Genomic DNA, 27,265 nt, shown 5'->3' on the forward strand with positions numbered 1-27,265 from the left:
TACAGTTTATTTTCAGTTAGCTTGTCTTATTTTATTCTCTCCAAAATGTTAATATTGTTTCTTTTGGGATGAGTAGGGTGAATAATACTTAAATAAGAGGGTAAAAATAAGACAAATCTCTCAGTCCTATTAGTCCAATTTCCGTGTAGTTGGTTTAATTCATTTTCACACACTTTAGAGAAAAATTGAAAGTCAAGCTTATTGAGTTTTTAGGAGATGTCTTTGTGTACTGCTGGATACTTTTAAAATGCAGTCACACAAGGCTGGAGCTATAGTTCCTCAGTGTTATGTTACTAAATGAAATGGTCTTAGTACCTTTGGGAATAAGATTCCATTGGAACTTTGGGAGGGAAAAGGCCTTTTGTAAAAACATGCTGTTAATGGTTTGCATAGTATACACTTAAGTGATGTCACTATGTAGTAATTTTGTTTCAGTATTAAAGGAACAATGCTTATTTGAGCTATTTATGTCTGATAATGAAATGTCTGGTGTTTTATCAAAATTTTGAGAACATATTTTAAAATAATGTGATTTGCTGGGTTTTTGTATCTGGTCTTTCCATGGAATGCAACAATAAGATATTCTGGCTGTATTGCTTTGTCTTAATATAGGTTTGTTAGTCTAGGTTATGATGTTCTGTTCTTGTTCAACAATTGTAGAATAGGAAGGCTGCAACTAATTTTCTACTTTAATAAGAATATTTTATTGTGGTAAAACTCTGTTGAAGTTATCCCCACAGGTAAATGTCTTATGTATTCAAACTGTTTCTGTTACTTTTCCTAAGTTTTAACATGCTGACAAAATCCTTTTGGAAGCCTTTTCATAGTTCACTTGTTTAAGTTAGTATGAGTGGTTAACTGCGATGAATAACCTCATAAGCTACAAACCCATCTGATTTGTTCGGCTGCATAAAATGGATCTCCAGCCATCAAATGTGCTATACTTACGGATGGATTGCCTAGTAGAATTTCTTTCTTTTTGAGATCTGGAGCCATCAAAACCCTGATTAACCTCTGATATTCATGTGGTGCTCTTGATCTTGAAGACAGATTCTGTAACAAAAAGTTAACGGCTGCCATATGCCGACTGTTTTGTGGGTAGTGCTGACCTGAAAGTGAACTTGCTCTTTGACTGCTGTTTTCTTTTTTTTTGCAGGTTTGGTGTGGAGATTACTGATGAAGAGTTTGAGCTGCTCATTGATAGAATCCCTCTTGATGAAGATGGAAATGTCTGGTACCCCCAATTCATGGCCATGTTTGACTCTAGGTATGGCTTTATTTTTTACTCTTTCAGGGAAGATTCTGAAAGCATTTTAAACTCTAAGTCAGCATCAAAATAACCTTTTAATTAACACAACATGTTTATCTCAAATGCTGCTTTGACAGCTTTACATATCTGAAATCTGTTCAACTTTTTTTGCGAAGAATCAGTGAATCTTTGTCTTGAGTGTTACAATACTGTCCAAAGTGCATCAAATTCTTTTCTGTTTCTCCACACTGACTTTTAAAGCAGTGAGAATGTGCTTGTTTATATTCATTTGAAAATTTCTTTCAGGCATAACATTTATATTCACAAGTCCTTGGCTAATTATTTCACTTTACTCAGTGTGGATGGCCCCAATTGAATAAATCTGCTGTAACCACATTAGTCCAGAGTAAAGAATACAATATCTGCTGTTAACGTAACAGGTATATCAGGAAAAAAAGTGTGCCAGATAGCAGTAGTTAAAGAACAGCTCCTCCAAATAAAATGTCAACGTCCCTTGCCTTTGATAGAACTTTAAAACAAATAGACTCACTCCTGTCAGGATTCTGAATACTTAGAATCTACATCCCCATCAATGAATTAAAATCGAATTGAGTTTACTTTACATAATTGCTATTAAATGTAAAATGCATTATTTTATTCGTGAAATATATGCAACCCTTCAGAAATAACTTTCATGATTAAAAAAATCACCATGTCAAGCCTCCTTATAAATAGTCTGCTTGTTAATTCATATTGAGCAGAGGATTTAATTCAAAGTCAATTGGCAATGACTGCTATAAAACAAGAGAGATACAGAAATGCTCAAATCGTCTTCCACCGTTAAGTTATCTTCCCAGAGGTCTGAAACGTTGCCTTTGTGTGGTCTTATTTTTAACATGTAAAAGTATCCAGTAAACAGCTGGTGAACTGCACACTAAGTAGATATTAAACGTGTGTGGGAACTGCGACCACAAAATCCAACCTGATTTAGATTCAGTGCACTGGTTTTCCATTTTTTTATTAAAAGAGGGGAAAAGTGACTGTTAAAAACGCTAGAAAAAAAAAGTTAGTACTGGTCAGGCTGGGCGTAAACAATAGCACAGTGTTGTCGCGGGCTGCTTCCAGGACTTAGATATTCTTCCCATGTCAGTATAACCACTACTGGGAGGTAGCTCGATTAAGGATTACCATATCATTAATAGTATCCATGACTTTTGTTCAAAGGCTACTTGTGTGATGTTGCCTTGTGGATGAATCTGCTTAATCCTCTGAGCCACAGCTGTAGAGAGAGGCTTCTTCAGAGCCGCCCACACTGACTTCCCTGTCCCCCTAGATCGATTCAAGAAAAAAAAACAGACAGAAACAACAATCAACTCAAACAGAGTAAAAAGAAACATAAATTCTACACTTCCACATTCATCCATACACACAGCCCCTTCCCCCTCCCCTGCCAATGTTTTCCATTCATTCCCTTCTCCAACATCCCCATCACTACTCGGACGGTGGCCGGCTTATCTCTGCATAAAGATTTTTAAAATCTCACCCTTTCCACACACACACACACACACTCGCTTTCCATCTCTCTGTCTCCCTTCAACTCTGTTACATTTGTTTTTTCAGCTATTGGTCTCTCTGAGCCACACTGGTCTATGTTTTACTGTTTCCCTCACTCCCTGAGGGTCGTGTATTACACGGAGTCCCCACTGTGGCTGGGAGTTTCGGGTCAGCAATCCTTCAGAGGGAATCATAGACTGAGATTTTCCACCACTTATTATTTCTTCAGTACCGACCGGGGTCCTCCGGTTCTGGACCGGCTTAATCGGTTTCCCCCTCCCTGGTCATTTGCACACCACATGTGAATCATGTCAAATGATCCCCTTTACACTGCAGTAGGAGACAGAAATGGTCTGAAATGAATGCTAATGGCTCTATGTGAACAATGTACATCGTTAGGCTGCCTGATTTCACAAACAACACATGTAGTTTTGTCTCGAAACAAGCCCTGCAGAAAACTCTATAAACATAGAGTCCACACCAGCTTTGTTTAGCTTCGGCAACTCTAAACAAGAAAGGGCAAAGCGCTTAAAAATGGACTGTTGTTACAGCAACAACTCTTCGCTCTACGCTGCTGTTCCAAACAGAACTTTATTCCAATTTATTCCGGATTGACCACATTTTACTATTAGCGTTCATTTGCTAACTTGTCACATCTCAAGTAGTCTCTCCTTATAGTCCTCCCTCAATGCTAAAACGCGACTTGCCGGGGTATTCTTGCCAGGTTTCTGTGGTTGGTTAACAGTAAAGCATGCATTTCTTTTACTTCGGTTTTTCCTCTCTCGAGCAGGATCTAAGCTTGATTCACAAAGCATGAAGCAAATGGACTCAACAGTTCAGTTTTTCCCTCCGAAAATGTGTCCTTTTTCTCCCCCGCAACACCTGCATCTTTGCATGGAGACCGAGTTGCCAATCGCGGAAAAAAACATATATTAATAAATTAACAATGAACGAATCATTTAATCGTGACCACCCTGTGCCCTTGCAATTGTGATTTGGTATTCTGAAGCAATTTTGCAATTGGTAATTATTTCGATAAAGTCTTCAGTTACTTGCTAAGTGTCAGGCTAATTTTCATATTGTTTTCGCTTGGTTAATTCCGCCTGACCCCGGGTCGCCCAGTAACCGTGTCTCTCGTGGAGACTCCGAGTGGTCCTCCTGTTCAAATAGATGGAAAGTGTCTGTCATTACTTGTGGACAAAAGCCTCCACGTTAACAGCTAACAGCCTCCTAAAAGCAGCCACACCGTTCACCCAAGCGCAAGAAAAACTCATTTAGTGAAGTCTTTTGTTTTTTCCATTCATAAGAACTTGTAGGGTTGACTGGTGTCAAGTTTGTCAGGTGTTGGGTGTGTTGAACTGCCAGTCCTTTTCAAACACCATGATATGGCGACTCTATCAGCAACCAGGCTTCCATTGCCTTATGCCTCGCCTTTCTGATAACCTTTATGTGCAGACCCTTTCAATGCCATGTTAATGAGTAGATTCCCCTGTTACTATGGACCAGACTACTTTTAATGCACATGCTTACTGAGGTCACTTTCCTCTGAGCATCAACATTGTCCTTAGCTGAACCTGAGAGATGAACGGATCAGGGGCTGTTTGTATTGTAGGTGCTGCCCATTCCCATTAAATGGACGGTTCTCAATGGCAGACAATGATGGTAGAACAGTGCTGTGTTGTTGAGAAAGGCTTCTTTTATTAAATCACATGACAATTAATTAAGAAAGGCTGAACTTGATGAGTAGAAATTCAGTGATGGTCAAAAGTTTGGTTCAGGTTGAAAAATGGAGGATGAAATGCACTTCAAATTAATTCGCTCCATCCTCTGTTCTTTTTATTTAGGGCTCCTGTTAATTAGTTTTTGTTTTAACCATTTCTCATCCATAACAGATGCAACAATTTCTCTGTAAATTCACATCTGTTTTGAGATGAAATAAGTTCATCAAACTAAAACCAAATAAGAAATGGCCATTAGTTGTGTATCTCTGAGTGGCAGGATGACATGTTACCAATTGCTTTTGCTATTTATAGGTAAGTATACCATATTAATGGTGTCCCTGCTATTGTTCTGTTGCTGCCAACTGATAATGCAATTCAGAGTCAGACTTTCACCCTCTCCAACATCAATGGTCCAAGAATTTTCACAGCAGATTGTTTCATATCATTTTAGCTTGATGCTAATTTTAGTATCAATCCAAGCCCAACCTTGTTTAAATATGATCAGTGGGACAAGATCGCTTGACATACTTGCAAACTTACACCAAGGTATTTTAATGTTGAAAGAGCTGATAATTCTCCAATGGCTCCCCAAATTTTTAGAAATTACGGTTGAGAACAAAGTTCTGCTCAGATATATTAGCTTGCTTCGGTAACATGACATAGCCCTGTGACAGCAACGACTGCATTTATGTAGAGCCTTTAATATAGTACAACATCCCAAAACTGTTGCTTTTGTTATTGAACAAAAATTAATACTAAGTCACTAGGGGATATTAAAGCAAGTAAAGGGGAGGTCATAAAGATGAAAGAGAAGTAGAGAAGTGGGAGCAGTTTAAGGAGGGAGTTCCAGAACTTATGACTTTGATAGATAAATGCACTGCTACTGATCATGGAGTAACTGAAATCAGAGGCCAAGAAGAGTCCAGAATTAATAAATTGCTGATACCTTGGAGGGTTGCACTGCTGAAGGAGGTGACAATGTTAGGAAATGGTGAAGCTGTGGAGGAATTCAAAAATAAAGTTGAGAATTGAGGCATTGGAGGTCAGTAAGTGCAGGGTTGGTGAGTTAACAGGACTTGGAAAAGTTAGGACAGGGGTAACAGCGTTTTGTGTGGGCACATGTTTCTGGAGGGTTATGATTTTTGAGGAGGCAAAAATCAGCATTATTGAGGGAACTTCATCACACATAACTGTTCTTGAAATAATGTACATTCTGACTTCACATGTATCACCATTCCTTTATTATTGTTGGGTGAAGTCCATCACCAACATTGGAGGGCTGTAAGAATGGGGCTACAATGATTCAATGAAAGACGCAACACCTTTTAAGGAAATTAGAAGTAGTCAGCAAATGTGAGCTTGATACTGTAATTCAGTCCAAGATCGCTAAACAAATTATATTTAAAAACATAAATGCTTACAGCTCGCTCATTCAACATCTCAGTTATGTAATTTCCCTCTATGACAATTTATTGCTTTAGAGTCCTTGACAACTTTTGTGGATGTCCATGAGGTGGTGTTCAATCATTACATTTGCCTCTTTTGTGAGTGACACATTATCTAATCAATCATTTCAGGGGCGACTATGCTATAGTGATAGTGTCACTCGGTTACCAATCCAGAACGCCCGGCTGATGTTCTTGAGGGAATAGGTTGAAATAATCCCACAGTGGCAGATGATGTCATTTGAATTCAGCAAAATATGGAATTAAAAAGCTGGATCAGTAGCAACCTGGTAACCAATGTGGTTAACTCTTAACTGCCTTCTGGGTAATTAGAGACAGGCAATAAATGCGGCCCAGTGAGTGACACTCATTTCCTATGAACCAATAAGAAGAAAACAAATCTGTTCACTTTTGTTATTTAACCATCCACTTCATCACTATTTAAGTTCTTTCTAAATCCTGAAGGGTCAATATTCTTCTTACTTAGTTCTTTTACTATTAAACAGAACTATATCAAAATTACAGTATGAAAATGGAAATAGACTATTTCACCAAACTGATATGTTCTCATAAAAAGCCCGTGATAGTTGTTTGCAGTCCATTTAATTTTGGAGGCCATATTTTTATTTAATATGATTTTCTGGGCTTGCTGCTGTTTTCCCTCTCTCCACTTGACTTTTCTGTTCAGTACAGTTGGCAACTCTTAGATTTTCTTGGAAATTCAAGGAACTAGTCACTGTTGTGAGCAACTTGAAGAAAAAAGAAGGCAATCATAGCTGGTTGAAATTACTTCTTGTATATGGTAAAATACAACATTTGTTTTACAGTCAAGAATCGACTAGTTGAGTAACAGTAACTAATTTCCAGTTGGTGCTGTCGAACGGCAAGCTGCATGAATAGATGTATCGGATGTCATACAATCAAAATTGACAATACCAGGCTCCATCTCCTCTCTCCACGTTGCTTCTCCATAGCCCATGCATCCCATTCCCAGTACTGATTACATGCTCCTATTCCTTTCTTTCCTTAACTGACTTCTGCTCCTCCGCTGCCTTCTTCACAGTTTCCTCCAATTCTCTCATCTTTCTCGTCCCATTAATCCTACCCTTGTTCACCTCTCTGCTTCCTCTTATTGCTTGCTCCATCCGCCTCAACTCACCTGCCCCTTCTTTCTCCCCAGGTCTGAGGACATTCCCTTCTGGTTCTGGCTAGTTGCAGTAGTGGAGTTGCTTTGAACAGGAATGGGAAAACTGACTGCTAACCATGTACAATGGCTAATCCCACCCCAGTCTACCAAGATGTGATCTCCCTTAAACCTTCCTGAACCTCTCCCTCATCCACTGCTACTTTGTCGTTCCTTCTGCACCTTAACTTCTAATCCAGCTCTAACTTCAGCACCCATGCACCAAACTTTCTCTGCTGTCCCCCTTTAAGTGTGCCTACTTCCTGTATTTCTTATCTTCCACCTTGCCCCATCCCTCTGCACACTCTAGCTTCACTCTGTAAGCCTTGTACCCTCAGCATAAGTCCAAGTATCCTCATCTATCTGAAGGCAAAATCACCATGATCCTATCACACTGTATGGCTGCTCTGTTATTAGACAGAAAGATGGGTGATGGCAGGTTTAACAACAGGGTCACCTCAGGTAAGGGAAGATGTTGCGAAGGAAAGGCCTTCATGGCAACCTCAGCTAGTATGGGAATTGAACCTGCAGCGTCTGTGTAACTCTACATTGCAAACTAGTTGTACACCCAACTGAGCTGATTATGTCCCTTCATCTCTCTGACCTTGTTCTATCTATGAAGTCTACTCATTTTTAACCTTTCCTAATATCATGTGAAAACTATTTGTGTTCTATACTAAGTAATACATGTTACATTTATGATTAGGGAAGTTCCCAATCCAGGTCCCTGAATACCACTAGCCAGAGACGATGGAAGATTCTGCTGTTGTATTTTGTTGCAGTTGTCAATAATAGTTAATATATCCACTTTGGACAGGAAAGGTGTTTCTAGCATTTTTGATGAGAAGATATCAAGGCCTAAAGGGTTTCACGAGAATGAGTTATCCAACCAGCTGGATGAAGACCGAAGAAATGGTAGAACTCCAGATCAGGTATATTTTTAATATCATTTCATATGGGGGATGAATTTAAAAGGTGGAATCTTGGCAGCCACATCCATGCAGCTTTAGAGACAGGGTTGTGGGAGCAGTTTCAGAAAGATGCTGCTAGATCATCTCAAAACCACTATGTTGCCTCTGGGCATCCTTAGTAGTACTGGGATGGCATTGGCGCTAGATGTGTCTAGCAGTGGAGCTTGTTGATTATTAGAAATGCAATGTACGGAGGGCAATTTGATCACAGTGCTGGGGCAAACAGATTGCGCATTGAGACCACAGCCTGGTAGATGGCTGAAGGCAGCCTTGGCAGATGGTCAGAGGACTAGAAGACCATCCCCACCTTTAAATTTCTTTATACCAGAGACATTACACTGATGACTGCAGTGGTGGCTGCTGGACATCCAGTGAAAATGTCCATCCTCCTTCATGATGGTCTTGTAGCTATCCACAGTCATGTTCAGAGGACACCTTGAGGTGTTCTTGCAGTCATTCACCTACAGCAGCAAGCCCACCTCTCCTGTTGTACAGGCAGTCTCCCCTGAATGCTTCCATTGCTTCCCGCAGTCCCATTCAAATTAAGGATGGTCAACTGTCCATTGGCCAGTTCCAAGAGCAGATGGCACCTCACCATGGCATTGGGATTGGGAAATGGTCCCAGACCTCTGAAGATAAGATCCTGCTCAAAAGGTTGGACTATTATTTGTAAATCAATCGTCGTTAAGATTTTCTCACCTGTTTTAGAAGTGATAGCATATGAATGCTTTGAGTGCTAACTAATTAACTGCGATCACTATCCCTGTTCAAATATCAATTAGGTAACTAGAATGCATTATGTGGCCTCAAATTATTATTAGGTTATTACTTGACAGCTACTAAAGTGATAAATATTGACAGGTTTAAGAATTATTTGAGAATAAAACCCCAAATATAGTAACTAAACTTTGTGTATCCTGTTTACAAATGCAGGACTGGACCACATTTACCCAGGAACTTTTACAAGTTTGCTGTTAACCTGATGACTTAGCTCTCTTATTTTTCTCTTTGCTTTCCACAGCTCTTCCAGATTATTAAAACACTGTTATGTAATCAGTACCAAGAGGTTGAGAGAGAATTTGAAGAGTTGGATGAAATTAATTCAAGGCGATTGAACCATGAAACTATGTACCGACTTCTGAAACGGTAACTTGGTGTGCCATGTGAATTGGGATTAGAGCTGGTGAAATGGAGATATTACTCCTCACAATATTATTAGGGTGATATTCAAAAGGCATGCAGTGCATTTTAGAGATCTTTGCTGGCCACATATCTGCATTGTTTAAAATAGCATTGCTGCTTTATTTCTAAAGGTGTCAACCTGCCTCAGTTTATTTTCATTCCTATTCCCTACCAGGTTTGATATTTGCCCAGAAGTAACTCGTGGTGAGATTCGGAAGCTTTGGCAAACGCTGATCACCAACCAGGATAAGACGTTGGACTTCCTGGAGTTTGTGAGGCATTTTGGTCACTCTCCTAAATCTGCTTGTTTTCCCAATGCCAAAATCAGCCCTCCAAGAAAAGGAGACTGCGACTTTCGAATGCGTTCAAAAAACCTCAACTGTGCATCTGATATCCTGGTGGACAGTGTTCGTGCCAAAGTGAGAATCTGTTTTTAATTCAGATGGGCATCCTCCCCTTTTTAAAATCTAGATCAATAGGATGCTTAAAGCCCCTGTGCATCTACCTCTACTTTTCGTCATTTACATAAATGATTTGGATGTGAGCATAAGAGGTACAGTTAGTAAGTTTGCAGATTGGAGGTGTAGTGGACAGCGAAGAGGGTTACCTCAGATTTCAACAGGATCTGGACCAGATGGGCCAATGGGCTGAGAAGTGGCAGATGGAGTTTAATTCAGATAAATGCGAGATGTTGTATTTTGGGAAAGCAAATCTTAGCAGGACTTATACACTTCATGGTAAGGTCCTAGGGAGTGTTGCTGAACAAAGAGATGTTGGAGTGCAGGTTCATAGCTCCTTGAAAGTGGAGTCGCAGGTAGATAGGACAATGAAGAAGGCGTTTGATATGCTTTCCTTTATTGGTCAGAGTATTGAGTACAGGAGTTGGGAGGTCATGTTGTGGCTGTACAGGACATTGGTTATTGCTGTTGGAGTATTGCGTGCAATTCTGGTCTCCTTCCTATCGGAAAGATGTTGTGAACCTTGAAAGGGTTCAGAAAACATTTACAAGGATCTTGCCAGGGTTGGAGGATTTGAGCTATAGGGAGAGGCTGAACAGTCTGGGGCTGTTTTCCCTGGAGCGTCAGAGGCTGAGGGGTGACCTTATAGAGGTTTACAAAATTATGAGAGGCATGGATAGGATAAATAGACAAAGTCTTTTCCCTAGGGTGGGGGAGTCCAGAACTAGAGTGCATAGGTTTAGGGTGAGAGGGGAAAGATATAAAACAGACCTAAGGGGCAACTTTTTCACGCAGAGGGTGGTACGTGTAAGGAATGAGCTGCCCGAGGATGTGGTGGAAGCTGGTACAATTGCAACATTTAAGAGGCATTTGGATGGGTGTATGAATAGTAAGGGTTTGGAGGGATATGGGCCGGGTGCTGGCAGGTTGGATTAATGGGGTTGGGATATCTGGTCGGCATGGACAGGTTGGACCGAAGGGTCTGTTTCCATGCTGTACATCGCTATGAGTCTATGACTCTATGACTAACTTACTGTCATCTGCACATCTAATCTGTAAATGACATATGACAGCATAATTCACTAAGGACTTTGAATGTTGGTGCTATGATGTTTAACTGATTGAAACTTATAAGACTGGGAGCAAAGGTGAACTGGTAGAATTGCTGTTCCAAAGATAGAACTCATTGCTTGCCTTCATTGCTCAGTCCTTTGAATTCATGAGGTGGAAGTCATGTTGAGGTGTTACAGGGCATTGGTGAGGCCTCTTCTGAAATACTGTGTCCATCCTGTTTGCCCAGTGATAGGAAGGATATTATTAAGCTGGAAAGGGTTCAGAAGAGATTTACCAGGATGTCGCAGGTTTGACTTATAAAGAAAGGCTGGATAAGCTGCGATTGTTTTCAATGGAGCGTAGGAGGTTGAGAGGTGACCTTACAGAAGTTTATGAAATAATGAGGAGTATCGAGAGAGTAAAAAGCAGTTGTCTTTTCCCTAGGATGGGGTATTTCAAGACTAGAGGGCACATTCTTAAGGTGAGAGGAGAGAGATTTGAAAAAGACATGAGGGGCAAATATTTTACACAGAGGGTGGTTTGCATGTGGAATGAACCTCCTGAGGAAGTGATGGATGTAGATATAATTACAATGTTTAAAATGCACTTAGATAAGAATATGAATAGGAAAGGTTTGGAGGGATATGGGCCAACAGCAGGCAGGTGGGGCTAGTTTACGTTCAGCATGGACTGATTGCACTGAAGGGTCTGATTTTGTGCTGTATGACTCTATGACTCCATGTTGAAATCTTGAAATTTGGGCTGTATTACATCAAAACTTATCTTGCTTTCGCATGCTGCTTACAGTTTGTTTCTAACATGTGAACATCCAAAGGTTAAATTTGCACAAGGATTTATAAATACTGGTACATAATGCAATGTTGCTAAGCCGAGTTGACATTGTTGATTTAACTTTTGCAACTTGCAGGTGGACTACTTGTGGGATGATCTTAGAAAAGAATTTCAGGAGCTTGACCCTTACAGCACTGGCTTTGTCAGCAAAGAAGAGTTTAAAGATATCTTGACTGAATTGTGTATGAATTTGAATGAATACGAGTGTGAGATGCTGGCAAAGAAATTCGAAATCAATGGAGATGGCCGGTAAGGTCAACTGTGTTCACTCTCTGAATTGAGACTCAGAGAGAGGGGGATGCATAGAGACACATTAAAATCTCCTTTAACATATTTCAGAGCTGAGACACCCGGGTTTGAGAATGGATTGTTAATTGCCCAGAAAGTTAAACATTACATTGAAACAGCTGACAAGGTTAAGCAAAGTTGGCCTTATAAGAGCCCTGCAGACTGGCAGTGATGCGAACAGTGCAGCCCAGTTCCCAAGAGTGAAAAAGGACCAGACAAATAAATCCAAAATAATAAGTCCAAAATAATTGGACTGCATAAAATTTAACAGCATAAAAACAGGCCTTTTGGCCTAATGTGTAGATGGTCTACAGCAACCTCCTAGCATTCAGTTTACTTTATCTGTTCCTCTTGATGTAATTTTCTACTCCTTTCTCCTTAATCTAGCTTCTCCTTAAGTCCATCTGTGATATCCACTTCAAGTACTCAGTGTTCAGTTAGTACCACACCGCTGAACTATAGTAGATGGGAATTCAACGACAGGACTTAATTGCATGAATGCTTTCCAGATTAAAGTGTGCATATTTTATTCATATCTGTGCATTTGTGTAGTATTTTAAACTGCTTTGCTGCCAATAAAGTGTAGTAAATGTTGTAATGTAGAAGACATGGCAGCTCGTTTGCACTTTAAACTCTCACAAGTAGCACTGTGACAATAACTAAATAATTTGTTCCTTCTAAGATGTAGGTTGAGGACTAAATATTGGTGAACACTGGGGATAACTTCCCCATCCTTAGGTGAACTAGTGTAATTGGATCTTGTACAGATTCAGACAAATGTACAAGTAAAGAGCATAAATAGGTTGTACAATCCTTCAATTCTGCTCTATCATTCAGTATGAACATGGCTGACCTGTTTGTGTTCCAAATTCCATAATTTCATCTACTCTTGACAGCTATTGATTCCATTTCCTAACAAAAATCCATCTACCTTCTCGTTAAAAACATATAAAGACCTCATCTCCACTGCCTTCTGAGACAGCAAGTTCCAAAATTGCACAGCCTTCTGAGCAAAAAGAATTTCCATCTCTGTCTTTAAAAAGCAACTCATTATTTTTCAACATTGCCTTTTAATTCTGGACTCACCCCCAAGAGGGAACATAATTTCCATGTCCACCTTGTTAAGACCATTCAGGATCTTAGCCACTTCAGTCAAGTCATCCCTCAATCTTCTAAACTCTAGTGAAAATAAATTTGTTCTGTTCAACTTTTCCTAATAAGGCAACCTACTTAGCTCAGTATCAACCTAGGAAACATCCTTTGAACTGCCTCCAATGCATTTACATCTCTCCTTAAGAAAAGGTGAGTATGGGCCTTAGTGTAATGTCACCCAAGCCACAGCACAATGCTTCCTCAACATAGAGTGTCAGCTTTGGTTTCTGTTCTCAAACCCAGGAATGGGAACTGGAACCTTATTATTCCAAAGGCAAGTGTGATACTAGAGTCATAGAGTCATATAGCATGGAAACAGACCCTTCGGTCCAATAAGTCCATGTGAACTATGTTCCCACTAAACTAGTCCCACTTGCCTACATTTGCCCAAATTTCCTATTCATGTACTTATCCAAATGCTCTTTAAACGTTGCAACTGTACCTGCATCACTCACTTCCTCTGGCAGTTCATTCCACATATTAACCAGTCCCTGGGCAAAAAACTTGCTGCCATTAAATCTTTCTCCCCTCACTTTAAAAATATACCCCTAGTTTTGAAACCCACTTCCACACCCCACCTTAGGGAAAAGATAGTTGCCAATCACCTTATCTATGCCCCTTATGATTTTATAAGCTTCTGTAAGGTCACCCCTCAACCTCCTCTGCTCAAGTGAAGAAAGTCCTAACCTATCCAACCTATTTTTATAACTCAAGCCCTCTATTTCCGCCAACATTCTGGTAAATATTTTCTGAACCCTATCCAGTTTATTAATATCTTTTCTGTAACAGGGTGACCTGAACTGCACACAGTAAGCAGAAGAGGTCACACCATCATCCTGTATGAGCTCAACTTGATGCTCCAACTATTAACCGAGCCACAGCTAATATTCCAAGGGGCAATGCTTATTTAATTGATCTTACCAATGTGTTGATGATTTATGGACATAATACATGTGTCCGTGCTTGTGTCTTTGTGAGTGAAGATGTGCCACTAGTTAGGCAGAGGTTGCCGAGAAGCTAAGATGTTCCTGGGTTTGCAAGTCAATTTCTGTCAATTTCAATTGTTTGTCAATCCCATTCAAATTCTTTGGGATTGTCTATCACAATGATTGTAGATGCTACATTGTTGAGTATGTCAAAGACTGAGACCAAGGAATAGTTTTGATCTCTCAGGGAATCAAGGGATATGGGAGCAGACAAGAAAGTTTGGATCAGCCATTATTTGTGTGGAATTGTAGCGCAGCGAGGAGGAACAGAATTCCCTAATCCATCTCTGATTACTTACCTTCATTTATTATCATTCACACTTCAAGCTTCAGTTTAAGGTTTTCGGAGCAATATTCATTGCATCTTTACATCTGTGGAGTGACTGAAGTTTAGGTCACAGACACAACAACTATCGAAGGACGAACCACTTGAGATATTAACTTCTTTTATTTCCACAGATGTTGGCTGACTTGCTGAGTGCTTCAAATATCCTCTGCTGTGTTTCGGATTTCCAGCATCTACTGAATTGCTATTTTTTATAATCCTTGTGGCCTTGTCTGTATCTTACCATTGATGAATGCAAATTATTTTAAGTCATCTTGTGATCTTATTTGAAAAGGATATGTTTAATGAGCAAACCCAGTGGAATTTTAAATGCACAACAGAAGAAAACAATAAATGCAGGACATAAAAAGTAAAAAGTTAATGTTTTTGAAATATTTGAATTGAAACATTGGAGGCTCAAGAATGCTTTGGGAAAGGGGCTGTACAGTCCTTTGTCCCCACAAACAATGAAAACATAAATGTACATGAAAACATTGACAGGGTAGATGCTAAGAGTTTTTTTTTCCCCACTGACTGTAGAATCTACAACTAGGGGCATGATGGCAGGATAAGAACTTGATAATTTAGGACCAAGATAATGAGGAGAAGGTTTTGAATTTTTGGAATTCTCTACCTCAAAGTTCCGCAGATCCTTTGTCATTGAGTGTATTAAAGGCTAAAATGGATAATTGGACTTTCAAGGGATATGATCCAGATAGGAAACTGAGGTCAAAGATCAGTGAAGGAATTTTGAAAGCCCAAATGGCCCACACTATCTTATTTTATGTATTTATAAAGAAATTCACCAATTAAATGCTTAAATGCTATATTAAAAATAATGAAAATTGATTCACAATCTAATAGGCATTCCTGAAATGGCTGTAGCCATTGTATGCAGCTTTTCTGCATTATTGTGACTCTTTGTTTGGGATTGGCTTTCAGCTCAGAACCCAAAATGGATGCACACAAGAGGTCAATAAAAGTCTGTCACAAATTAGGTTTATAGTTTTAGTAGCCCCTTAAGGTCTATATGTAAATCCTTTAAGGTGCTGACTTTCGATGTATGTTTCCAATATGTTGGATTCTTTATTGAATGTCTAAGATTGTGAGATTCCCAAGATTGTGGATAAGGCTGGAAAATGGACGTGAGGAGTAGCCATGATCCTGTTGAATGGCAGAACAGGCTTGAGGGGCCAAATGGCCTATTCAGGTTCCTGTTTTTATGGTCTTATGGTATTATGTCAAACCACCTCTTCAAATGTTTCAGCCAACACCCTTTCCTTGGGAAGTTCTTTGAAATCGTGCATGACATGCTCCTTCTCGAGTTTGAGTTCCAAGGTGGTTGAAAAATCCAATTGCGATCTGCACATTCTGTCACATGTGGGTTGTGTGCTTGAAGGGTTGGATGGATGGGTTCTTTGGAGGTTTGTGCATTCCTTCTGTTGCCTTGACTTTGCCTCTGCATATTCTCAACAATATCTTTTGATGCTGCCATCTTGAATGAGCCTTCTGCATTTGAGTTGGTCAAAAGCCAGGATCTCCCATGAATCAGCAGAGTATTTGTCTACTTCAGGGATTCTTTAAGGATGTTTCTAAAGCATCCTTGTTGTCTTCATGGTATCTCCCATCACAATTGAGTTCCAAGTAGTGCAATTACTACAGGAGTCTGGTGTCAGGAATACAAATAACATGTCTGACTCAGCAGAGCTGGTTTTGAGTAATTAGCACCTTGATGCTGGATATGTTGATTCTGAGGATCTTATAAGGAACTGGTGATGGTTCTTTATTGTTTTGAGGTGCTTGCTGCAGATTGCTTAGGTCGCTGCAGCATAGAGGAGCATGAGGATCCCTGCTGCCTGGTAAACCATGACCTTAGTCTTAGGTTTGATATGCTGGTCCTCAAATACTCTTTTCCTCAGTTGGTTGAAGGCTGAGCTGGCACATTTGAGGCAATGATAAATTTTGTAAACCATGTATGCTTTAGTTGAGAGGGACTCCCAAGGTATAGTAATTGGTCCACATTTCCCAGGATAAAAATTGTTAACCTTAGTCAGCAGGGAGATTTTGGAACTGCTTACAAAAGGGCTTTAGTTTTCTGGGATGTTTCTGTATGGCACATTTTCGGACATACTTTAGAGAAACCATCAATCATGTCCTGGAGTTCAGTCTCTGAGTGAGAATACATGCATGTCATCTGACAACTTCAACTCAATGGCTGAAGTTGGAGTGTGTTTGGTTTTGGATTAAAGGCACCATGGGTTAACTAGGTTCCGCCTGCACTGTAAATTACCTCCATACTTGCGGATAATTAATTGGAGATGAGGTCCAGGATTGCAGCAAGGGAAATGGAGAAGAGATTTAGTGCAATGATGCCATGAAGATTAATTCCAGTTTTCACTGAGTGGTGGTTACTTTGGTGAGAATCACAGTTTGAATGCCATTGTAAAGTATGTAGAGGCATAGAATCCCAACAGTGTGGAAGTAGGTCATTTGGCCCATCAAGTCTACGCTGCCCTCCAAAGAGCATCCCATCCAAACCTCTCCCCCAACCTTATGCCTATATGCATTTCCCATGTCTAACCCACCTAGTTTGTTAATCCCTGGCCACCAGCTGGACCAATTTAGCATGGTCAATCCACCTAACCCACACATCTTTGGACTATGTTTTATCTTTGGACAAAACCAGAGCATCTGAAGGAAACCCATGCAGCATGGGGTGAATGTGCAAACTCCACATGGACAGCCGCCTGAAGGCTGGACTTGAACCTGGGTCCCTGATGCTGTGAGGCAGCAGTGCTAATCACTGAGCCACCGTGCCATTCACAGTGAAGATGGTCACACACATTTCTGAGGCAGACCAAATCTGAGGAGAATACACCTTAGACCGGAGCCAAGGCCTTTTGAGTGGTCACAAAGTCTATGTGCAGTAATTTATGCCATTACCTACAATTTGCCATGCGGTGAAAGTCTGCCTCTTGATGGGTGGAAATTGCATTGAGTCTCAAAGGGGTTCCTCACCTCCTGGGAGGAAGTAGTTGAGGGGAATGAGCTTCCCTATGGCAGGGAGCAGGATGAGTCCTCAGTAGTTACTGTTTCCTTTTTTGACTGTAGTTACAATCACCACATCCCTGATTCCTCTAATATCTTCCTTCCTTCTAATTGAGGTAAATGTCAGGATGATCAGGAATACGTGTCTACATGATGAAAGCTCTGGGGTGTAGAAAGGAAGGACAAAAGGAAACGTAGGACTGAATTTTTATTTTTGGCCAAGTGTCGGTTTCATTGAGTTTTGTGGTGGTTCTCTCTGTGAGCAAATTATTTCAATGCACCTTACTGAACATGACTCATTAACTATCTACTCCATCCCCATGCCACCCTCTTGTCTGATTCTAGCTCCATTTTACCTCTTGCTGTACCCAGAGCAACTTGGTACTGCTGGGATACCTCACCAGTATTCCTAGAACTGGTGCCACCTATGAAAGGTCACTGTGCACCAAATAAACACTGTCAATGCAGAGCTGCTAGGCATGCTCCTGACACATGCACATGATATAAGATATAGACAATAAGCTTTAGGAGCAGAAGTAGGCCATTTGGCCCATCATGTCTTCCACCATTTGATTTTGGCTTTATGTTTCTCAACCACATTCTCCAGCCTTCTCCCCATAACCCTTGGTAACTTTGCTAATCAAGAACCTAATGATCTCTGTCTTAAGTACACTCAATGGCTCAATGACATGGGAAAGAAGGAAAAATTGGCACCCTGTCATGATGATGCTTTAACAAGGTTATGTTGTCCTTATCATTTTTCAGAGAGGTCATAAAAGCACAGAGGCCAAGATGTCTGGGCTTGAAGGGTTTTAGGCCAGTTTGACTATAGCTAACAGATACTGCCTCAGTCACAAGGCTTTCAAGTTTTTAAAAAAACTTGTGCAATGAAAGGGGAAAGCTCAGCTTTTCTCTGGTTTGGTTTGGTTTTAGTGGTCTGGCTATTCACTGAAAGCAGTCAGGTGTTTTGAGGCTGCTGATCTAAGAAACGGCTACATGAAAGAAGCAGAACCATGCTGAACCTCTCTCTGAAAATCTCCTGTAAGACTCTGTGTTTGATTGTACCTTTTGCACCAAGGGGTGTTTATGGGGAATGTTGCAGGTATTTGGAACAGCATCATTAAGTTAGGCTGCTCTGTTGGGTTTTCAGATTGGTTAAGTTATTTTGAATTCCGTTCTCTTTTGTTTGTGTTTCATTTGGTAATCTTGTAAATAAATTCAGTTTTGTTTAAAACTAAGTGGTTTGACCAGTGGCATCTCTCCTAGAATATCTGCTTTACACCTGCTTAAAACAACTAGCAAAGTTAGGGTCTGGGCTAATTTCTTGAAATGTTTTGAGGATGTCTGGCCTGGTCCATAAACTGTTTTGCAGATGTTTATACAAAGATCCTGCTGGATGGGGTGGTGCAGAGGTGGGAAATGTTCTCACCAGGACTGGCAGTGGAGTCCATGACACCAGACCATGCTGCCCTGGTCTAAGATTGTCTCCTGGGTCAATGCAGTCGCAGCTGTCTCTGGAGGAACACCCAGCAATGTAGGGAGAAGGTCAATAAGCTTCTCAACTCTGCCAGTTTAAGAAACACATCTTCTCATACTCACTATGTCATTGTGACTGCACTCACCTCTCACCAAGGCTCAAACTCTACCAATCTCACTAATGCCTTGCTTCATTTGCTGTCACCGAGCCCACTCTCGACACGACTAACATACCCTCTGTGCTAACCACCTTGGCTAATCACCCCAACCGCACAATACAGCTGTGCCATCCACTTTCATCTCCCTTAATGCATGTCTCTTTCTCACACACACACACACACACACACACACACACACACACACACACACACACACACACACACTCTTCAGGAGGAAAATAGCTTGCAATAGTGCACCAAGAGTCAGGATGTATAGTGAACTGCCTGTTAATTGGCTCCTCACTCTTTATGAGAAAAGAATCCTGACACTAATTGCCCTGAGAGGCTTACTAACCATTTCCAAACTCCTGGAGGCTGCCCTTGACTTATTGCGCTGGGACACCCCCTTTAACAAAATTCTTCTACCCCCTTTGACTTGACAGAGAAATGCTGACAACCATGTCAAGCTTCCTGGCTTTGTGACTGAGCTAAATGGCCAAGTCGTGCTGCAATATTGTGAGCCTGATATCTTGGCTGAGAGGCAAGATGATAACAAGGCAGGGGTTCTGTGGGCATCCAGCTAAGCCCAATGTGAGTGACTGAGTGCCAAGAGAGCAAAGTGAGCAGCCCCAAGGTTCAGCGTGGTCTGTGGCCCTGAACACAAAGTGTGCTTGCTGTGGCATTACAACGATAGTTTCTGCCACAGTATTGAAGTGCAGAATCATGCTGTACATGGATCAGAGATGTCTTAGAGGTTGACACATGTTGAATGCCAGTGTCAGAGGCATAGATTATTTTCTAAATGTGAAAGGTTTTGGAAATGTGAAACACAAAAGGACTTGGGAGTCTTAGTTCAGGATTCTTTTGTGGTTAACATGCAGGTTCGGTTGGCAATTAGGAAGGCAAATGAAATGTTAGCATTCATTTCAAGAGGGCTAGAGTACAAGAGCAAAGATGTACTGCTGAGGGTGTATAAGGCTCTGGTCAGACTGTGTTTGGAATATTCTGAGCAGTTTTAGGTCCATGTCTAAGGAAGGAAGGATGTGCTGGCATTGGAGGGGATCCAGAGGAGGTTCACAAGAATGATCCTGGGAATGAAGGAGTGGTTGAGGACTGTGGGTCTGTGCTCATTGGAGTTTCGAAGAATGCGGGGAGATCTCATTGAAACTGACAATATTGAGAGGCCTGGAGGCAATGGGCATGAAGTAGGTGTTTTCACTAGTAGGAGAGACTAGAAGCTGGAGGCACAGCCTCGGAGTGAAGGGACAACCCTTTGGAACTGAGATGAGAAAGACTTCAGCCAGAGCGTGATGAATTGCAGCAGTAAGAGGCCAAGTCATTAAGACAGAGAAGATAGCTTCTTGATTAGTAAGGGGATCCAGGATTATGGGGAGAAGGCAGGAAGCTGGGGTTTAGAAACAAGCTAGCCATGGTGGAGTAGACTCGATGGGCTGAATGTCTTAATTCTGCTCCCATATCTTCTGGTCTTATTGTTGTTGGGTTGAAATGGGAATCAGTGGTGAACTGTATCTGATTGGCATAATGGCACTATTATGTAAAAATATCAGTCTGAAACAAATACACAGTGAGATAGGCAAATCCAAGTTAAACCATTGGCTGTCCTTAATTCTTTAGTATGGAAAAGGAGTAGTCACTGCATATGTCCAGAACTGAACTCCATAGTAGAGAAATGCCAAATTACTTATCACATTAAAAAAGAACAGCAGTGTGTATCATTGCAGCAACTCACCTCACCTTCTTCAACAGCACCTTCCAAACCCATGAGCTCTGCCACCTAAGAGGACATAGGATCACCACTACCAGTTAGTTTTCCTCCAAGCTACATGTCCTTGGAACTATCCTTCACTATAATTGGATTAAAATCCTAGACCTTTCTCCCTAACAGTGCCATTGATGTTCTTACTGCTATTATAACCAGATCCCAGGCAAGGAGGAATGAACAGGTTTTTCAGGGTTTTTTTCAGTTCACTCGGTTAGTCCCAACAAGTTTGATTGAGAAAAGATCATCTCCCCAGGGATATCTTTGTCCCTGGCCAAATGATTCTTTTGTTTTAAAAGGCAGCAGTTTAACCAGGCTTTCTTGAGTTAACAACAGAGTGAGTTTTAGTTACTAAATGCAAAAACAAGCAATTACTGTCATACTCACAGATTAGAAATGAACAGTGAGCACAAAAGAAAAGTTAAAAGATATATGGATAGTCTTTCTGGGTGCTTTGTGAGTAGAGATTGGAGTGCTGGTAGTTGCAGTCAATTTTGGGATTCCTTGTTTGGCAACCAGTGAAATCCTTTTGTCCTGTTTTGCTTTGACAGTGGTTGGCTGTCAGCACTTAGAGCAGGAGTATTCTTCTTCTGACCTGTTTGTAATTGGGGCTAGCTGATTTCTAATGTTCAGAGCAAGAGAGTCCTTTACCTGAAATACAGGGAAGACTAGAGGGTGGCTCTTCGACCTCGACATTCACAGCACATTAGCACTCAACCCAGGGTAGCTAATATGATCACCTGAATCTACTGGCACACAGGAGCAACTCAGCACAGTGTTGCATCGTCTTCTGGTACACACAGATCAGGGTACTTCAGGGTATCTGCATCATTATGACACAATTTTCCAAATCCTTATTTTACTCACTTCAGTACTTTCAAATCCAATCACTGACTGAAGTGATTGAACTAAAATCCCCCATCTTTAGGGACAACTATTATGGGAGGCAAAGAAACACCTTTAGGTTCAGATGTACCATTAGTGAATAGTACAGGTTTTCAGTGCATTTTTATCCAGTCACAGCTGGGTTGTTGCTTCCATCATTTTTAAATCAACTAAAGGAAGTAAAATAATTTATTTGGGATTTTAAAATGTAAGATTAGCTTTGCTGTAAATGTAAAATGTCTCTCAACTGCTGATTCATTTCTTAACTTGGCCACCAGGGTTTATTACCTGGACTTCTTGAAGCCATTTGCAATGCGCAGGCAACAATGGCGGGAGGGAAGCAACATGCTGGCAGTCCTGCAGCATCCTAATACTCACCTTACTGATCATCAAGGGACAGGGCTGGAGAACATCACAACCAGGCTCCGAAAAAAGGTAATGACACAAGTTACAGAAAGTTACAGTCTCATCCTTGCTTTCAGATCCTTCCATGTCATCATCACTTCTGTAGTCCTCTCCTGCCCGATAACCCTTCGAGAGATTTGAATTTATCTTATTCTGGTTTCTCAAGCATCTTCAGCTGCTTCATTCCAAAGTAAGGTCAGAAGTAAGGATGTTTGTTGATGATTGCACAATGTTCAGCACCCTGTGTGACTCCTCAGATACTGTAGTAATGTGTCCATATGGATCTGGAGCTGGACAATATCCAGACTTGAGCTGAAAAGTGGCATTAACATTTGTGCCACACAAGCAGAAGCCAAGAATTATCTCCAATAAATGGTTTCAGCTCATTCCAACCTTCGAGAGGACAAAAAGGGATGAGCAATAAATGCTGGCTTAGTCAGCAATGCCCACATCCTGCGAATGAATATAAAAAAGCAAGAGAGAATCTAACCATCTCCCATTGTTATTCAATGCATTACCATTGCTGAATCTCCCTCTATCAATAGCCTGGGGTATAATTGACTAAAAACTGAACTGGAACAATCATATAAATACTGTGGCTACAGGAAAAGGTGAGAAGCTAGGAATTCTGTTGTGAGTAACTCCCCAAAGCCCATCCCATGGTCTATAAAACACAAGTCAGGAGTGCACTGAAGAGCTTTCAACATAGGGCGGCATGGTGGCTCAGGGATGTGAGCACTGTTGGCCTGCTCAGCATTAATTGTCCATTGCTAAGTGCTCTTGAGAATTGGACCCCCTATACCAGGGATGTGGTCATGTCTGTTAGAAACTATTATTGTAATACAGCAACATAGACATCTTTGTGAGTAATGAAATTTAAATATTTATCTTCACCTAAACTCCACAGTTAAAAGGAGAGTGGAAATCCTTACGCAGAGCGTTTAAGAAGTTGGACAACACCAGCAGTGGTTACTTATCTCTGCCAGAGTTTCGTGCTGTGCTCAAACTCTGTGACCTGCTCCTGAATGAGGATGAAGTATATCACATCATGTCAAAATTTGATGAAAATCTGGAAGGCAAAATCAACTACAAAAAGTTCCTGGAGGAGACCTACAAAAAAGAGAAAATCTGTGCAGGAAACAAAGATTCCAACAGCAATGAGTAAATGTGAAGACTTAGCTGAGAGATGACAAGAACAATAAGTCTTGGCTCATTCTGTATTGAATGAATGCCTCCATAGAGCAGCCTCTGTTTTTGCTCCATGTTCTATCAGTCTATGAAGTGCCACTGATTTCATCTTCATAATTGCTCAAAACCTTACAATGATAAATAGCTCAAAGTATCTGAAATTTCCTAAGCCTATTTTTTTCGTAATCCAATTGTAATAATTTTGCTTTGGGGTGAGACATTGATGTGGGAAAGAGTATGTTCAGATCACTAATCTCAGTGACTAAGATGATAAAAGGCAAGAAAGAACTTGCATCTTTCGCAACCTCAAGATGTCTCACAGCTAATGAAGTACTTTAGAAATTTAATCACAGTTGGAATCTAGGAACACCCATCTGATTTGCACACAGTAAGATCCAAAATTTGCATACAAACAGATAATCTAAATTAACTTTGTTGTGATCTCCTCAAATCACAAATGCAATTTTATAAAATATTGCTTTGATTTTTCTGGAATGAAGAAAGTTAACATTCCCATCTGGATTATCATAAAATACATCTTTAGAGATACAGTGTGAGTATTTAATGACAAGCAAATTGGTTTACATCACTAGGACTATTTATATTTGCATTTTAATATAGGACAGAGGGTTCAAACTATATCAACGATACATCCACTCCAGGTCCAAGGTGATGGTTCATAAATCATATATAGGAAACAAAAAATGGTCAGAAGATCCATTGATGTATGTTACTGTTATAGGAATTCCATATCAATATCTTTGCTAATTGATTATGCAATATTTTAGATTTTAAATAAAGTAGCATTTATATAAGTGTTTGCATTTACTTCTGTAACAGCAATAACATCAGTCTTAAGGTGCAAATAATTTTCAGTACAGAGCAATAGCAACTGCAAGTTATGTTCATTACAGAAGTATCATTGATGATAATCCCAGGTTATTTTCATCACACAATATTTAGGGGCAGCAACCCTTGGTTCTGTTCATTCGTTTGATCACTCACACAAAAAAAGGCATGGAGTTTTAGTTTGAAGAGAAGTTCCTTATCAATAGATTCTTCAAATGACAAAGCACAGGTTTGAAATTGCCACTGACTGGGAGCATTACACACAATATCTTTGCAGTGCCTTTTTCCACTGATGGCTTTTGTCTGTTCCTTCCACATTTTCCAAGTTTTTTTTTAATGAGAAGCATTTTGGTTGTGTAGATAAGTAAAAATGTAAGAATTTTGGAAATAAAAGTAGGGCATTCCTCTTTAGAAGCCAATCTAATCGTTTCAGGGTTTCTTATTCATTAAAGGATGTGGGTGTACTGACTGGACCAGTACTTATTGCCCCTCACTAATTGTCCAGAGTGCAGGTAAACGTCAACCACATTGCTCGGGAGTCACATGTCGGCCAGCCCAGGTAAGGGCAGCAGACCTCCTTCCTTGAAGGACATTAGTGAACCAGGTGTGTTTTTTCAAAAATTAACAATGGTTTCATGGTCATCATTAGACTCTTAATTCCAAACTTTTAATTGAATCCAGATACCACCACCTGCCATGGTGGAGTTCAAAGCTGGGTCTCTAGATCATTAATAGTCTAGCAATAGTGCCTCCCCTGCAATAATCAATGTGTTGATCTTTTGCCTCAATGATTTCTTCCTGCAATAGGCCTATATTCCTTGCTCCTCTGTGTACTGAATATATACAGTTCTGAACATCAAAAAAAATCAAAGATTCAATCCATGAGTGAAGAAATTCCTTCTTGTCTCAGTCCTCAACAGCTAACCCTTTTTTGAAAATGTGACCCCTAGTTTTAGATTCCCTAGCCACATAAAACATCATCCAATATCAATTCCATCAGTACCCATAAGAACTTTGTGTTTCAATGAAATTGTGTTTATTCTTCTACATTCTCAAATGTGGGACTTCTCAAATGTGGGTTAACCTCTCATCCCAGAAAACACTCTAGGACAAATACATCCATACTTAGGTAAGTAGTCTAAAACTGTACACCGTTCTCCAGATGTAGTCTTACCAAGGTTTCTTTGTAATTGTAGTTAAAATGTTGACTTTTATACTCTGATCCCTTTGTAACAAAAGCTAACACATCATTTGCTGATCATGTACAAGGGCACACAAATCCCTTTGAAAGTCAACACTTCCCAGGCTCTCACCAATTAAAAAATATTCTTCCTTTCTATTTTTCCTTACAAAATAATAACTTCATGCTTCTCCACATTGTATTACATCTACAACAAGCAATGTTCTGGCTCACTTATTTAACCTATCTGTATACCTTTGTGGCCTCCACTTTCTCCAAACTGCTTACTTTTCTATGTAACTTTGTATTGCTAACAAACTTAGATATCTTACACTCGATCCCCTTCTCGAAGTAATTGATGTATAGCATTAATAGCTGAAGCTCAGACACTGATTCTTAAGATAACCCAGCTTTACAGCCTGACAACCAAAAAATGCCACATTTGTCCTACTCTGTTTTCTGTTTGTTTACTGATCCTAAATCCCTAATAACCCAGGGAACCCTAATGTTGTGTAACAACCACTTGCATTGCACCTTATTGAATGCTGCTTGAAAACAAACTACGCATATCCGCTTATTGACTATTTTCTACGCTGCTAGTCAAAAAAGGATAAATACAATTTTTCTTTAAAATAAATTCATGTTGACTTTGCCAAATCGTATTATGATTTTCTAAGTGTCCTGTTACCATAACCCTAATAATAGGTTCTAACACTTTGCTTGCCACTCATGTCAGACGATCTGACCTGTAGTTCAATGTTTTTGTTTCTTTCTCCTTTCTTGAATATAATAGTTTTGCTCACGATGGGGTCTGTTCTAGAGTCTAGGGAATTCTGAAAGATCAAAACTACACATCCATTATCTCTAAAACTACCAATTATAAAGCCATAAGATACAAACTATAGGGGTCAATCATTAATCTCACTGAGGAAAATCATGTGAGACCAGAAACTGCAGTGTGGGTGCAGATTGTAATATGCAGTGCTGTAATGTTCGCAGTGGAATATCCAGCACTGCGAATATTGCAACATCCTGCAATATTCAATATTCTGATATCCAGCACTGTAATATCGATATCACTTTATTCAATGTCATAATATTTCACCTTATAGTATTCAATGTTGTAATATCACGTATTCTGACATCCAACGCAGTTAACACCGTTGTAGCCGCCTTTGTAATATCCAGGACTGGGGCATAATAATAACCAGAAATTGAATCCAGAACACAAATATTCCACAACATGATATCCAACAGAATAATCTGCAATGCTGCAACATCCAAAATTCATATGGTACTATGCTATCCAGCATTATCATAGCAACACTACAATTTCCAGCATTGTTGATATCTGCGGATGATATCCAGCAGCGTAACTTTTGACACTGTAACATCTCACACTTTCATGTTGGGCAATCTATTACCCAACACTACAATTTGAACCACTTTACTACCCTGTACTGTGATATCAACACTGATGTCTAACGCTGTAAAAATCCAACATTAATATCCAGCAGTGTAAAATTTAGCACAAATATTCCGCGTTGCAGCGTCCAGCATTATATCTCCAGTACGTTAATATTGAATACTGCAGTGTCTTGTATTGTGATATCCCCCACTGGAATGTTCAACAATCTGATACCTTGCTCAATGATATCGAACAATCTAACGCTGCAATACCCTACACTGTGACATTCACCATTGAATATCCAGCGCGATAATATTGAACTTGTTTTTTTAATGCGAAATCTAATTTCCATCAGTTATATTCAGTTTTACATGAAATTGGGGCAAACTGCTGATTACTGTAAACAAGAATTCCCAATTTGTGGCAGCAAAAACATTCTCAACCTTTGCCAAACCCGAAAGGAAAGAAA

The 27,265-nt window shown here is 40.1% G+C and overlaps 1 protein-coding gene across 1 annotated transcript in view; it reads left to right on the plus strand.

Moving 5' to 3' along the window:
• Positions 1 to 24,174, plus strand: part of LOC122557789 (EF-hand calcium-binding domain-containing protein 6) — an 89,980-nt gene extending 65,806 nt beyond the window's left edge. The window contains exons 12-18 of the mRNA XM_043705826.2: positions 1,157 to 1,267; positions 7,970 to 8,084; positions 9,145 to 9,269; positions 9,481 to 9,724; positions 11,745 to 11,917; positions 22,045 to 22,201; positions 23,079 to 24,174. Coding sequence (XP_043561761.2) covers positions 1,157 to 1,267; positions 7,970 to 8,084; positions 9,145 to 9,269; positions 9,481 to 9,724; positions 11,745 to 11,917; positions 22,045 to 22,201; positions 23,079 to 23,336 — 1,183 coding nt within the window. The 3' untranslated portion in view covers positions 23,337 to 24,174. The remainder of the gene's footprint in view (positions 1 to 1,156; positions 1,268 to 7,969; positions 8,085 to 9,144; positions 9,270 to 9,480; positions 9,725 to 11,744; positions 11,918 to 22,044; positions 22,202 to 23,078) is intronic.
• The last annotated feature ends 3,091 nt before the right edge of the window (positions 24,175 to 27,265 follow it).

This window comes from Chiloscyllium plagiosum, unplaced genomic scaffold, assembly GCF_037043375.1.
Source record: "Chiloscyllium plagiosum isolate Xiang-an unplaced genomic scaffold, Cpla_swu_hap1 HiC_scaffold_2, whole genome shotgun sequence".
Classification (NCBI taxonomy): Eukaryota; Metazoa; Chordata; class Chondrichthyes; order Orectolobiformes; family Hemiscylliidae; genus Chiloscyllium; species Chiloscyllium plagiosum.